Consider the following 15,660-nt stretch of genomic DNA (forward strand, 5'->3'; position numbering starts at 1 on the left):
GGCCTATTTAACATTGTAGTATTCATATTCCTGTACTATAGTGTAGACCTATTTAACATTGTAGTATTCATATTCCTGTACTATTATAGTGTAGGCCTATTTAACATTGTAGTATTCATATTCCTGTACTATTATAGTGTAGGCCTATTTAACATTGTATTATTCATATTCCTGTACTATAGTGTAGGCCTATTTAACATTGTAGTATTCATATTCCTGTACTATTATAGTGTAGGCCTATTTAACATTGTAGTATTCATATTCCTGTACTATTATAGTGTAGGCCTATTTAACATTGTAGTATTCATATTCCTGTACTATAGTGTAGGCCTATTTAACATTGTAGTATTCATATTCCTGTACTATAGTGTAGGCCTATTTAACATTGTAGTATTCATATTCCTGTACTATTATAGTGTAGGCCTATTTAACATTGTAGTATTCATATTCCTGTACTATTATAGTGTAGGCCTATTTAACATTGTATTATTCATATTCCTGTACTATAGTGTAGGCCTATTTAACATTGTAGTATTCATATTCCTGTACTATTATAGTGTAGGCCTATTTAACATTGTAGTATTCATATTCCTGTACTATTTTAGTGTAGGCCTATTTAACATTGTATTATTCATATTCCTGTACTATTATAGTGTAGGCCTATTTAACATTGTATTATTCATATTCCTGTACTATAGTGTAGGCCTATTTAACATTGTAGTATTCATATTCCTGTACTATTATAGTGTAGGCCTATTTAACATTGTATTATTCATATTCCTGTACTATAGTGTAGGCCTATTTAACATTGTAGTATTCATATTCCTGTACTATTATAGTGTAGGCCTATTTAACATTGTATTATTCAGCACACACCGCACACACCGCGAGGCGTTGTGTGCTTGTGTGCTTGTAGATCGGCTGTTTTCACTAGTTTAAATAATTCTTTTAAATTTTAAATAATAAATACAAAAGAAACGGTTTTGGACATACAAGGTTTCCACCCGACAACGACAAAATATAACTCATGTAATTGGCCCACTGGCTTGTCACTTGTCATGATCTGAAATGGCAAATCTTTGAGTAGCAGCAGCAGCGCTATAGAGAGAGATCTCTCTCTATAGCGCGCAATGAGGGTCTCTCCAACTCTTTTTCCCGGGCTGAATCAGGGACCCAGCACGTCCCTGATGCACTTCATACAATAAAGAAATGAAGATAAGGCTGAAAAAATGGCGAAGTACGCCTTTGCAGAAGAGAAAGCTTTATCAACCACAGACAAACAAGAAGAAAAAAAAAACATAGGCCAAAGCATCGATCTTCTTAGGAACACGGTATGAATAGTGTCAGATACAACGAGTGTAAAGTAGAAAGCAACATATCCCAAAATATCCCAAACATTTCTCACAGCATAATAATTTGTCTATTTTTGCTGTTTTATTGCATTATTCTCCAGGTGAGATTTTGTTTAGTTTACTTGTCTGTGCTGCATGATGGCTTTACAAACATGCAGGACGGGAACACAAACATGAATTAAAAAAAAAAATCTACTTGAAAGAAAGTAGGCCAAATTCTTTAATAAAAAAGAAAAAGAAAAAGAAGGCCCCAAAAAAGTTTATTCAGAGACGTACTGGTCCTATCTACCGACTGACAATTGGAAGGTTTTTTGAAGCACATGCACGTATAGTGTGGTGCCAGATGGTGCCATATTTTGTTGCGCTTGTACGCATGCATGAGTGTGCACAAATTCATGTTGGCCCTGATAACTTGAGACAAATTAAGCAAATGGGCTTCACTTTGATGCTGAATAAAGCACTGCACTACGTACTGCACCTGGGTGTGTTAGAAGGCATAATAAGAGACACACGGGAGGTTTTACCATTAACAAAATGTGCTCAACCACGTACAGTAAGTATACTAACTTAGACTGACGGAACTATTGCTGTATTGACTTTGACCTCTAAGGACCTTCCAGGGAGAGTGCTCATGTGGGTCTTGCGGTGACACGCTTCCTAGTTTCTTCTTCTCTGAGCTGTTTTTTAGTTTTTTTCGCACCGATTTTTGACATTGCACTATTAGGTTGTGTTGGTAGTTTCTGAGTATTTTGCTTTGTTTAACAATGACAGTGAGATACTTGTTGCATTAACTAGCATTGACTGCTATGGTCTCTTTTTGTAAGACACTTTATGTATATATACTTATATATTATTCGCCCCCTCTATTGATGCACCTTCTCTTTATTGGTACTGTACTGCTCTTGTTTTTTCCTCTTATCTATCTTTTTTCTTACTTCTCTGTAACTTTGTAAATAACTGTATACTGCTGTGCTACAACTGGACAACTGAATTTCCCCCTTGGGATAATAAAGGTATCTATCTATCTATCTATCTATCTATCTATCTATCTATCTATCTATCTATCTATCTATACCAGTGATACCAGAAGTACTCACGTTTTACTTATGTAAAAGCAGTGTTGAACAAAGTAGTTACTTTACTAGTTACTAAAATATAAAACCAGTAAGACTCCCTAATCGGGAGATAAGCGACCGTTAGGTCGCAGCGTGATTTTAGGCCAAAATGTGTAGGAGCAGTGTCCAAAAATGTGTTTGAATAAATCGGCCTGACGGTGGCGCTATATGGGACAGATGCATGTTGATGAGATGAGTGTAGACATACTGTGTACCGAGTTGCGTGATTTTAGGGCAAAATCTGTAGGAGTAGTGTCCAAAACTAGTTACTTTACTAGTTACTAAAATATAAAACAAGTAACAAGGTACTTTACAATAACAAACATTTAAATTCAAGTTTTTCTCTACCATCCCTACAGTGGTAGAGATATTTGATACACATACTGTAAGTAGGCTTATCACCCACGTGTTGCCTAGAACTGGAGAATTGATTGTTTGGGTCATGTACCAACACACACATATACTGTAGGTAAAGTGCCATGGTGTAATCCTTTAAAAGGTTACCAGCACAGTCTTAGTAAAGTGCTGTTGTGCATTTCAAAAGTGCAATCATGTCCATGCAGTCCAATCAGTTTAGGTCAGTTGGCCTGGGGGGAGGGGGGATAGGCAGGGGGCACAGTGTATTGACAGTTCTTCTCACTGCACTTGGGAAGAAGCTATTCCGCATCCTGCTCGTTCTGGCATTAATGCTCCTGTACCTCTTCCCAGAGGGCAGGAGGGGAAAAAGGCCACGGGAGGGGTGATGGAGGTCCCTTATGATGCTGGTGGCTCTTTGTGTACAGCGCCCTGTGTAGAGCTCCAACAAGGAGGGAACAGAGGCACCAATGAGCCTCCCAGCTGTCTTCAGCTGACGTTTCTCCTGCTCCTTGCAGCTGCCGAAACAGGAGGTGAAGCTGTAGGTTAGGATGGACTCAACGGTGCCTCTGTAGAAGGTGGTGAGGAGAGGAGTAGGAAGGCCTGCTTTCTTGAGCTTACGGAGAGGCCTCTGCCTGGCCATCTTAATGATGGCCGTGGTGTTGGTGGTGGTAGGTCATGTCATCTGCCAGATGAACCCCCAGGAACTTGATGTTCTGTTCCACGGGGGCACCATCGATGGTCAGCGGTGTGTGAGGGCAGATTCTGGCTCTCCTGAAATCGACCACCATCTCCTCAGTTTTGTCCACATTCAGGGAGAGATTGTGTGAACTGCACCATGATGTTAAAAGTTCCACCTCCTTCCCGTTCAACATAGTTGAATGTTGAGAATGAGTGGTATTCCCCTTTAAGTGCCAATCTCAACCATGGATGTATAAAAAGCTGTCAACTTACTTGACTGAACCTGCGTCAGTCTGAGTTATGAGGACTGAGCTGAGCTGAGCTGTAATCATCCTGTCGCTCAAGCTAATCATATAGCGCTATATACAGTACTCTGCTGCCTACATAAAAGGCTTTTCGTGAAGCCGGATTTAATCAGCTCAAGAAGGAGAAACAATTAACACTTAAATAAGGACTTCTTCAAGTTTGAATAGTTTGACCAGGCTGAGAATTCTCACCTATATCACCACTGTTTCTCCTCCATTGAAATGGACACGTGCAGTAGGCCTACTCAAAGACGTGCAGTACTCAACCCCCCCCCCATAAAACACATACTATTATTAGTATTATGATACTAGGTCTAGGAGGAAGATTTTTGTCAAAAACGTGTTTGGCCCCCACGACAAAGTTTTTATGTGGGCACACCCACCTGTTTAAGTATACAGTACTTGTTTTCACCTTAGCACCACCCACCTGAAGTTAACCAAAAATACACAGGGAAGACATATTTGCATATTATAACCACACCGGAGGGCTATTAGAGTAATGTTAACTCCACAGACACATTTAAAACAGAAACAAGTACAAAACTATATTAGCACCCCATCTTTAAGTGAATTGTGTGCAAGAATCATTCATGATCTGTCCTCATTTTCACTTCTTCTCCATTGTAACCAAGAGACTCAGGACCCCCTATAGCAGTGGTTCTCAACCCTTTCAGGCTGTGATCCACCAAAAAGAATCATATTTGAAATGGGGACCCCCCACCCTTACAAACTTGGAATGTAGGATTTGAGGCATTACATTCTGTTTGACTCTGTTCAAATATTGTGAAAATAGCAGCTCTACAAGCTCACGCCTCATGTTGCAAGGCGCTGTGAGCTTGTAGATTAGCTATTTTCATAATTTGTGCCTCTTTCTTATATTATTTGACAATTTGGCCAGTTTGTAGTTTACTTTTGATGCAGTTGAGGTATTAAAAAGGTCTTTAAAGTCCTTAAATTGTCACTTCACTGTCATCCCACCCACAGGTTGAAAACAACTGGACATTGTGTTTCCAAAGTTTGGCTGGATTGGTTTCATCCTCTCATATTTGGCGTGGAGCAGGCTACATAGCCATGGAAAGAGAGAGAGAGACATGGTCCAGTAATTTACGTTCAGCCTCAATGACCACCATAAGAACACTGCGGGAAATAAGAGAACATCTTGGTACAAGCGCAGAGTTAAAGAGAAAAAGCCCTCAAGCATAGCAAGAATGCTGAACCTGTCCAGATAAATTGAGCCGGCCGGCGATTCGGCGAACAACTGGCCTCGCAGCTTGTACTGTGGCTCTGGGGAGGAAATAATCTCCTCGGTAGATAAATAGAAGAAATGAATTCACCACCCCAAAAACCTGCACAAATAACCCAGCTGTCAGGCGGTTCTCAATTACCAATCAGTAATTTGATGAGGAGGACAATTATCATCAATGGCATCGTAACCCTGGAATGTTCTTGGACGTCTGAAATCAGTTTAGACAAGACAATTATGACCCGAAATAAATGTGGGCATTCACCCAGTGCAGCGTGGTGATAGGACCTGGAACACTGCCACTTTTTCAAGGGCATGGAACTGTGTTAAAACAGAGAAACCTCTTATCTCCAATCTCCATATTTTCAACTAACACCCTTCTTGAACCTGGCACACAAAGCATCAACAATAGCAGATCTGCAAGCTCGATACGTGGCACGAAGCAACGCGTTTTGAGCTGCAACTTGTTATACTTTTGGAATTTGAATCCTGAAAAGTAACAGTTTTGTACATAATATGAGGTTTCCACCCGACAGAGACAAAAAACTATCTTACTCTGTGTAGAATAAATAATAGTAGCGAGTTGAAGAGGACAATATGCTCACACAATACAATAATGCTACTATCCGGAACTTATTTTAATCATCACAATTGTATCTTATCTATGGTTGAGTATGCTAATAAAACACCAGTAAGACTTCCTAAATCAGGAGATAAGGACAGATCCATGTTGATGACATGACTTTAGAGATACTGTGTGCCACTTTGCGTGATTTTAGGGCAAAAGCTGTAGGAGCAGTGTCCAAAAATTTGTTTTGCAAAAATCGGCCTGATGGTGGCGCTAGATGGGACAGATGCATGTTGATGACATGACTGTAGAGATACTGTGTACCGCTTTGCGTGATTTTAGGGCAAAATCTGTAGGAGCAGTGTCCATAAATGTGTTTTGTAAGAATCTGCCTCATGGTGGCGCTAGAAGAGGGCCATGTGAAAAATGAGGGGAGATATGAGTAGGGCAAAAGTGTGATGTCATGTGTGACGGACAGACAGACAGACAGACTGACGGACAGACAGACAGCCGGTGGAGGTTTTGATAGTAACACCAAACGCAAGGTCTAAATGTCTCTAAAAATGGAAGAGTAGTGAGACTATCCACTGCAGATATTTAGTTAAATAAAATGGTAAATGGTGCATTAATATAGCGCCTTCATCCAAGGCGCTTTACAGAGATTGTGCATTACATTCACCCATTCACACACACAGTCATTCATACACCGACGATGGCGGAAGAAACCATCCAAGGCACCAACCTGCACATCGGGAGCAACTAGGGGTTCAGAGTCTTGCACAAGGACTCTTCGACAGTAACTCTGGGGGAGCCCAGGATCGAACTGGGAACGCTTCTGTGTTCTAAGATGGCAACTCTACCCCTGAGCCACTACCGCCCTCATTACAATTTACAATTACATAGGCATAAAATGGATTCTGTTAGTGTCACATCACAGTGAAGCCAGAGCATGATGTCAGAGCGGCAATAAATGTCCTACGATTGCAATGAATGGTTGCTATAGGCAACACACCATTGTTCTACAATGTGCCATTTCAAAACTTCACAAGTCATGTCTTGCCATTGGCAGAATGCAGATTTGCAGAACATTGATTGAGCTTGTAGATCAGCTATTTTTGCTATTTTTATGACCTTCTCTGACTTCAAAGTTTAAATCTACCTATGAAGGGTTAGGGTTAGTCCAATGGGAATGGAGTGGTTTCTTACTCCAAGCATTTGCAGGAAATGTTCAGGAAAAGAGCAGTTAATTCTGAAGAGTGTAGGTCTCCCTAAAGGGCGAGGTCGCACCAATTCTTGGCCATCTGGCCAGTTATGTATATCGGACCAGTTAGTTACCCATATATGGAGACCCCTGCATGATAGTCAACAATCTTATGTCAAAACATGCCCATATATGGGCATTACCGAATATGGGCATTCCTAGATATGTCCTTAATATTGATGACATTGGGACAGTGATCTCCATATATGGGCATAAAGCGTTTGTTAATTAGTAAAGCCAAGCAGGGCCTTGGTGAGTTAGGGCCTGGGTTTGATGCCTGGGGATCTCCATATATGGGCATAAGGGGGTACCCTAACAGGCCATCATCTGGGAATGCCCAGACTGTATATGGACATTTTATTTATTGTATCCTTTATTAATATATATCCATATACATAATTATGAACTTAATATTAACGTTTTCAGGGAATGTAGGGTGGAACTGGAAATCAGAGTAAAGCAGGCTTTTGGACCAGTTAGGTCCTGGTGTTTATGACATCAGAAATCTCCACATAAAGGCATAAAGGGATTTTGTTTCTGGGAATGCCCATATATAGACATTTTATTGAATCCTTTATTAATTCATAATATGTATCCATATACATACAACATATTTTATGTCCATACATGGAGATCCCCAGCCACACAGATATGGGCCATGTCTTGGCCATCTGGCCAGTGATATATATCGATGACATCAGGGATCTTCATATATGGGCATAAAATGCGTGATGTTGTCATCATGACAACATCACGCATATGTCATAGCAAAAGTGTACGCATATGTCATAGCATAAACAAACAAGCCGGCTTTAAAAGGACACATTATCTGGTAACTGACCATTTAGCTGTGCCACACTCTGATTCCCTCTTAAGGTGTGATTTCAACCATGAGCTCTAACGCTGTACTTACACAGGACATCTTTGATGAGCACTGCAGTGGGCTCTGGACGGAGCAGGATCATTCCCCGGAAGAGGAAAACCTTCCTACCTACGAGGATGCCTTCCCACCTCTGCCTGAGAAGGTGGCTTCCCCAACGGGGACCCACGAACCAGCTGGTGCCTGGAACTCAAAGATCCGTCCTCTCAGGTCATCCGCTATCACCCAGGTTTTCCATGTGTCGCTGGAAGAGCGCAAGCACAAGGACATCGAGCAGCATGGGAAGAGAGACCAAGCCAGGGTCTGTGTGGACATCATGCACAAGACTGGTGCCCACCTGCAACTGTCCATTGCTAAAGATCGGGGCCTCTCCATCATGGTGTCTGGAGGGCTGGATGCTGTGATGAAGGCCCGCAAGATGATTGTGTCCCAATTGCTGACTCGGACTTCGGCTACTGTTGCCATCCCCAAGGAACATCACCGTTTTGTCATCGGCAAGAACGGGGAGAAAGTTCAGGAGCTTGAGCTCAAGACTGCCACTAGAATCCAGATTCCACAAGCTGACGACCCCAGCAACCACATAACAATCTCTGGCACCAAGGCGGGCTTGGAGAAGGCCAAGCACGAAGTTCTGTTGATCTCTGCTGAGCAGGACGAACGTGCTGTGGAAAGGGTGAACATCGACAGAGTGTACCACCCCTTCCTCACCGGTGCATACAACAAGCTGGTGGGGGAGATGATGCAGGAGACTGGAGCATGCATCAACGTCCCCCCACCGAGTGTCGACAAAACTGAGATTGTTATCACTGGGGGGAAAGAGGAGGTGGCTTGTGCTGTGGCTATGATTAAGAAGATTCATGAAGAGAAGAAGAATAGCACCACCATCGCAGTGGAGGTGAAGAAGTCGCAGCACAAGTACGTCATTGGCCCAAAGGGAAACACACTGCAGGAGATCCTGGAGAAAACTGGCGTCTCGGTCGAGATCCCACCCTCTGACAGCAGCTCTGAAACTGTCGTCCTTCGTGGGGAGAAAGACCGGCTGGGCCTGGCAGTCGCCGAAGTTTATATCAAGGCCAACAGCTATACCGTGTCCTCAGTCTCAGCTCCTTCCTGGCTTCACCGTTTCATTATTGGCAAGAGGGGGCAGAAGATGGCTAAGATCGCCCAGCTAAGGCCCAAGGTGCTCATTGAGTTCACTGAGGGAGAAGATGAGATCACCCTGGAGGGTCCCACCAATGACGTGCAGATGGTCCGCACCCTGATTGAAGCTAATGTTACCGATCTGAAAAGCCGAATGGACTATGCTGAGATCAGTGTGGATCCCAAATTCCACAGACACCTGATTGGGAAAGGCGGTGTTAACATAAACCGCATCAAAGAGCTGCACAAGGTGACTGTCCACTTTCCCCCTGACAACGAGAAGAGCAACCTGATCTGCATAGAGGGGGATCCCCATGGCGTTCAGGAAGCCAAGAAGGAGCTACTTGAGCTCGCCTCACACATGGAGAATGAGCTTGCAAAGGAGCTGATCCTTGAACAACGCTTTCACAGAGCCATCATCGGGCAAAAAGGAGAGAATATAAAGGAGGTACAAAACAAATTCCCAGAGGTCATCATCCGTTTTCCTGACCCAGGACAAAAGAGTGACATTGTTCATCTTCGGGGACCAAGGATCGAGGTGGAGATATGCGCAAAGTTCATGCAGAAAATAGTGGCTGAGATAATGGAGAACATCTTCTCTGTCTCTGTCCCCATCTTCAAGCAATTCCACAAGAACGTAATTGGAAAAGGAGGTGCAAACATTAAGAATATTTGTGAGGAAACAAACACAAAAATTGATCTGCCTGCTGAGAACAGCAACTCTGAGATGATTGTCATCACTGGAAAGAAGCCAGACTGTGAGGCGGCCCGAATTCGCATCTTGGCCATTCAAAAAGGTCGGGCAAATATCACAGAGATGGAGGTGTCCATCCCCTCCAAGCTGCACAATTCCTTGATTGGGTCAAAGGGACACTCTGTGCGCTCCATTATGGAGGCTTGTGGTGGAGTGCACATCCACTTCCCCACTGAGGGCTCGGGCATCGACCAGGTCACCATCCAAGGCCCCGTTGAGGATGTGGAGAAGGCCAAGCAGCTTCTCCTGGCCTTGGCAGAGGAGATGCAAATAAAGAGCCACACTGCTGAGCTGCATGCCAAGCCAGAGTACCACAAGTTCCTGATCGGGAGAGGTGGCGGAAACATCCGTAAGGTGCATGACCGCACCGGCGCCAGGATCATCTTCCCTACCGCGGAGAACCAGGATAAGGAGCTCATCACTGTGGTTGGAACAGTAGAGGCCGTGCGCAAGGCCCAGAAGGAGCTAGAGGAACTGATCAAGGGTCTGGATAACGTTGTGGAGGATCACATGATTCTCCACCCCAAGCACCACCGCTACTTTATGGCTCGCCGTGGCCAAGTCCTCAGGGACCTTGCAGACGAATATGGTGGTGTGATGGTGAGCTTCCCTCGTACCGGGTCTCAGAGTGACAAGGTCACCCTCAAGGGAGCCAAAGACTGCGTGGAGGCGGCAAAGAAGCGCATGCTGGAGATAATAGAGGATTTGGATGCCCAAGTGACCATTGAGTGCACCATTGCTCAGAGGTTCCACTGTTCGATCATGGGTCCCAAGGGCTCAAGGATCCAGCAGATCACCCGAGATCACAATGTACAAATCAAATTCCCAGACCGCGAGGACCTCAGCGCTGCTCCTGCTGCAGAAGTGGCTATTGAGGAGAAAGGAGAGCCCAATGGAGAGGGAGGCATACCCAAGAAGTGTGATGTGATCGTGCTTTCTGGCCGCAGGGAGCTGTGTGAATCCGCCGTGGAGGCACTGAAGGCTTTGGTTCCTGCCACTGTTGAGGTTGAAGTGCCTTCTGAGCTTCACCGTTACATCATTGGACAGAAAGGAAGTGGAATTCGTAAGATTACGGATACATTCAAAGTTAATATTCATTTGCCTGCCCCTGAGCTGCGGTCTGAAATAATTGTCATCACTGGCCTGCCCGTTCACCTGGACCGTGCCAAGGAAGCTCTCCTGGAGCGCGTCAAGGACCTGCAGGCTGAGCAGGAGGGTCGGGCACTCAGGAGCTTCAAGCTGACCATCACTGTGGACCCCAAGTATCACGCTAAGATCATTGGTCGCAAAGGTGCCACTATTACCAACATTCGCACTGAACACGATGTTGACATCCAGTTTCCGAAGAGGAATAGCAAGAATCAGGACCAGATTACCATTACTGGACACAAGACAAGCGCTAAAGCTGCACGGGATGCTATCCAGGGTATTGTGGATGAGCTGGAGGAGATGATCTCTGAAGACATCACTCTAGACAGCAGAGTCCATGCCCGCATCATTGGAGCCCGTGGCAGGGGCATTCGCAAGATCACAAACGACTTCAAGGTTGATCTCAGGTTCCCCCAACCAGGAGCTGCAGACCCGAACCTTGTGACAGTCACAGGACGTTCTGATCTTCTGGAGGATGCCATCGACCATCTCCTCAATCTGGAAAAGGAATACATGTCAGACGTAGTCTACATGCCCAAAAATTAAATAATAAATACAACAATTAAATAAATAAATAACAAAATTATATAAATAAAAAATACAATTAAATAAATAAATAACACGATATAAATAAAAAATACAATTAAATGAATAAATGTTTTTTTTTGTCGTATTAAGTTTTATATTTAATTGCGTTTTCTATTTATTTCTTTGTGATTGTGACTTTTCATTTCAACGTTCTTTTATTTCATGATGCCACTTTTAGCCATATCATCCACGTTTATTTGCCCCCCCAAAAAAATAAGAATACTGCAATGAATTATATAAAAAAACGCAATGAAATAAATAAAAAAACACAATGACATAAATAGAAGATACAATTAAATAAACTAGAAGCTCGGCTGCCCGAAGGACGGCCGAGCTTCTAGTCTCTAGTTTAGTTCCTAGTTTAGAAAGCTTCTAGTTTATTTAATCGTCTAGTCGGCAACCTGGCCAACTAGGGAACAATGTAAATAATTCAAACCCCATTATACCTGTTGTCATAGGATCTGTTTTGACCATCTGTTTGCGTGTGTCCATTTATGCCCATACATGGAGATATCTGTCTGTCTACGTCCATTTTATATGGAGATCTCTGTAGACCCGTATTGAACATCTGTTTGCCTGTGTCCATTTATGCTCATATTTGGAGATATCTGTATCTGCCTGTCTGCATCCATTTTATGCCCATATATGGATATCTCTGTGTCTGTTTGTCTGTGTCCCTTTATGCCCATTATGGAGATCTCTGTATCTGTCTGTGCCTCCGACTGTGTTGCAGACACAGTGCCGGTTCCCCCTTTAATGCAAACCCTGTTTGCTAAGGGCAGGGCAAACCCTGTTTGCCCTGATACCTGTTGTCATAGGACCCGTTTTGACCATCTGTTTGCCTGTGTCCATTTATGCCCATATATGGAGATATCTGTATCTGTCTGTCTGCGTCCATTTTATGCCCATATATGGAGATCTTTGACCATCTGTTTGCCTGTGGCCATTTATGCCCATATATGGAGATATCTGTATCTGTCTGCATCCATTTTATGACAGACATCATGCCGGTTCCAGAATATCACGTATCGGGTTGGGTCGAGGCCGGGCACTACACTACCTGCTGCGGCGGGGAACACGCGTGCCGAATTTGAAATAGGGAATGAATGCCAAACTCCCATTATACCTCCTGTCATAGGACCCGTTTTGTCCATCTGTTTGCCTTTGTCCACTTATGCCCATATATGGAGATCTCTGCAGACACAGTACCAGTTCCGGAAAACTTTGATGTCAGACATCAGCTCCGCATACGGGCATCCATTTTATGCCCATATATGGAGATCTCTGTGAATGCCCTACCCTTTAATGCAAACCCCATTATACCTGTTGTCATGAGAGCCGTTTTGACCATATGTTTGCCTGTGTCCATTTATGCCCATATATGAACATCAAAACACGTCATACTGATGACATTCAATACGTAACCATGGCATTGTTGATGTCTTGGCCATCTGGCCTGTGATGTATATGTATGACACCAGGGAACTCCATATATGGGCATAAAAGGCATATATGGACTTTTACCTGTCAGTTCTGGTCACTTTAATGCCCTTATGTGGAGATATCTGTATCTGTCAGTCCTGGTCTCTTTTATGCCCATATATAGAGATCCCTGATGTCATCATTATATGCCCATATATGGACATGCCCCCTTGTGTGCCCATATATGGAGCTGACTGATTTGTTTTCTCATGCCATGGCGACACATTGACACATGATAGATGTAAGTCCTTGACACATTGAGGTTAGACAATGGCATGGTGACAAGCATGACATCAGAGCAATACTGATGACTTAAGGGATCTCCATATATGGGCATAAAAGGGACAAGGACTGACAGATAGAGATCTCCATATATGGGTATAAAAGGGACAGAGGAAGACAGACAGAAATAATTATCCTCATATGTATGGGTGCAAAAGGGACACAGGCAGGCAGGTACAACTGGTACTCTGACAAAGCCCCTGACACTGTGACTCAGACACATTGGTCAGATCGTGTGAGGGCCACATTGCAGCCCGGACCTTTAGCATGGGTATAGTTAGGAAGGATACAGGCAGGGAGACAGACAGATACAGAGATGTCCATATATGGGCTTAAAAAGGACAGACAGAAGGGTACAGCCAGCCGGTCCTCTGCAGGGTACAAAGGGTATTGCACAACCAGGGGCATGTGTTCCCAATGTCTAGTCAGATGGTCAGACGTCAACTCGATTTGGGTAGGACACAAAGCTGTCGGTAACGCGATTAATCGGATTAAATATTTTAACCTAACTCTATGGTATGTCCATGTGCCCACTGCATATCCTGAGAACTGATCAACTTCTCACTTTGTTGTCCAACTGATGTCAGGACTATGGTAAAATTGATGACTTCAGGTATCTCCATACATAATAATAATAATAAAACTTTATTTGTATAGCACTTTTTAAGAACGGAGTCACAAAGTGCTTGACAGGAGAATCAGCAAAACATGTGCATAACAGGGACTTGGACAGACAGACAGACAGACAGACAGACAGACAGACAGACAGACAGACAGACAGACAGACACAGACATGTACATACAAACCGAAAATGTAGGTGTAATCAACACTGTTTTCTTCCTTTTCTTGTGATGGCTTCTTTCTGACAAACTGCAAAGGAAGCAGCACAAATTGGCACAGTTATGTATGTATGACATCAGAGCTATGGTCAGACTATATAAGGTGTATGTATGACATCAGAGCTATGGTCAGACTATATAAGGTTTATGTATGACATCAGAGCTATGGTCAGACTATATAAGGTGTATGTATGACATCAGAGTTATGGTCAGGCTATATAAAGTCCCAAGTGTACGAGTGCAATAGAAGACAGATTGAGTGAGAGGTGAGAGGGAGTTATCAAGACCACAGTTGCCTTTGTCATCTATACAGCAGTCGCAGGTAATGCATAGCAGAAACTCTCCTGGAGGTTCATATACCTTTGAGCCGAAAGAACTCCATGACAACAAGAGGAGCAATGATGACCTCTACTGTGAAAGTCCTGTATCAGCACGTCAGCAAATAACAAGCTCTACAACCATCCAAAAACACCCGGAAGGAAGCATTTTCGGTTGTCCTGAGTGTTCTGTTGCCTTCACATCTCAGGTCTACTTTGATAAACACATAAAGAGGAGCCACAATCACCTCTACATGGAAAGGCTCACGAACTCTTATGCCAGTCAAAAACAAGCAGAAGGAAGCTTTGGCGATAAACTGCCGCTCCTGCAAGGAGAAAGGTCACAATCCAAGACGGAGAGCTTCTCACCCTCAAGCCAGCAGACCAAGAGCCTTGTAACCAGCCTGAAATGTGGAAAACCAGACAAATCAAGACCCCACATGCATCAACCGCTGACCAACGCTTTGGTTTTCCAGACACATCAGCTGACTTTCGTAAAAGAAAAGAAAATCTACGTCTGTAAGCGGTGTAACAAGAGTTTCTATCGGTCAGGTAAACAGAGTTTCAATCAATTGGACAGCGTGAGCGGAAACCAGCGTCTCGACAGCGGAGCCACATCCTTCCACTGTGCACAGCGCGATGATAGTTTCGGTCAGCCCACTGATCCGAAGCCCCACAAGCGCGTTCCCATTGGCCAAAACCCTCTCAAGAGGAAACGGTGTGGTGAGAGTTCCAATCAGTCGGGTGACCTGAGGGCACGCAATGAGCGTGTGCACAGTGGAGAGAAACGCTTCCATTGTCCACAGTGTAACAAGGGCTACAGTTACGCCGGCAACCTGTTGAAACACAAGTGTGTTGTTGGCACCTTATATAGTCTGACCCCCAATGACGACCCCCAACCCAGGGCCGGTGATGTCTCTGGATCGTATTCCAGCGTGTGCTCTGAACGCGGGGGGAAAGACAATGGCAGGATGAGAAGGAGGAGGGGAGCAGAGCTTTGGTGGCCTCAGGCTCTGAACGAGAGCCATGTGGGATGGAAGTTGAACACCGTGATGAAGAGATCAAATGGAACGTGGCAGAAGAGGCAGGTGAGGCCCAGCCGGGAATAAAACTAGAACAGCCTGATGATGACGAAAAGAGGAACAAGGAAGAAGAGGCATGTGTGACCCAGCCGGGAATAGGAATTGAACAGCCTGATCAAGTAAACATCGAATGGGATGATGAAGAGGACAGATTTGTGCTGCTTATTGCAGTGGGGAGCCTGACCTAGCCTGTGACGGAAGCGTCGCCACTGTCTCCATCCTCTCACTGTGCACCAATAGAGTCTTCGCCTCCTCCTTCCCCTATTG

At 44.1% G+C, this 15,660-nt stretch overlaps 1 protein-coding gene across 1 annotated transcript; it reads left to right on the plus strand.

Moving 5' to 3' along the window:
• Positions 1–7,769: 7,769 nt before the first annotated feature.
• Positions 7,770–15,420, plus strand: LOC308307675 (vigilin-like; the record flags this gene model as incomplete). The annotated part of the gene is made up of 2 exons (XM_080752941.1): positions 7,770–11,324; positions 14,521–15,420. The coding sequence occupies 2 exons, from the start codon at positions 7,770–7,772 to the stop codon at positions 15,418–15,420; spliced, it is 4,455 nt and encodes a 1,484-aa protein (XP_080609067.1).
• Between the last annotated feature and the right edge of the window lie 240 nt (positions 15,421–15,660).

Source organism: Nannobrachium achirus (genome assembly GCF_963921795.1).
Source record: "Nannobrachium achirus genome assembly, chromosome: 22".
Classification (NCBI taxonomy): domain Eukaryota; kingdom Metazoa; phylum Chordata; class Actinopteri; order Myctophiformes; family Myctophidae; genus Nannobrachium; species Nannobrachium achirus.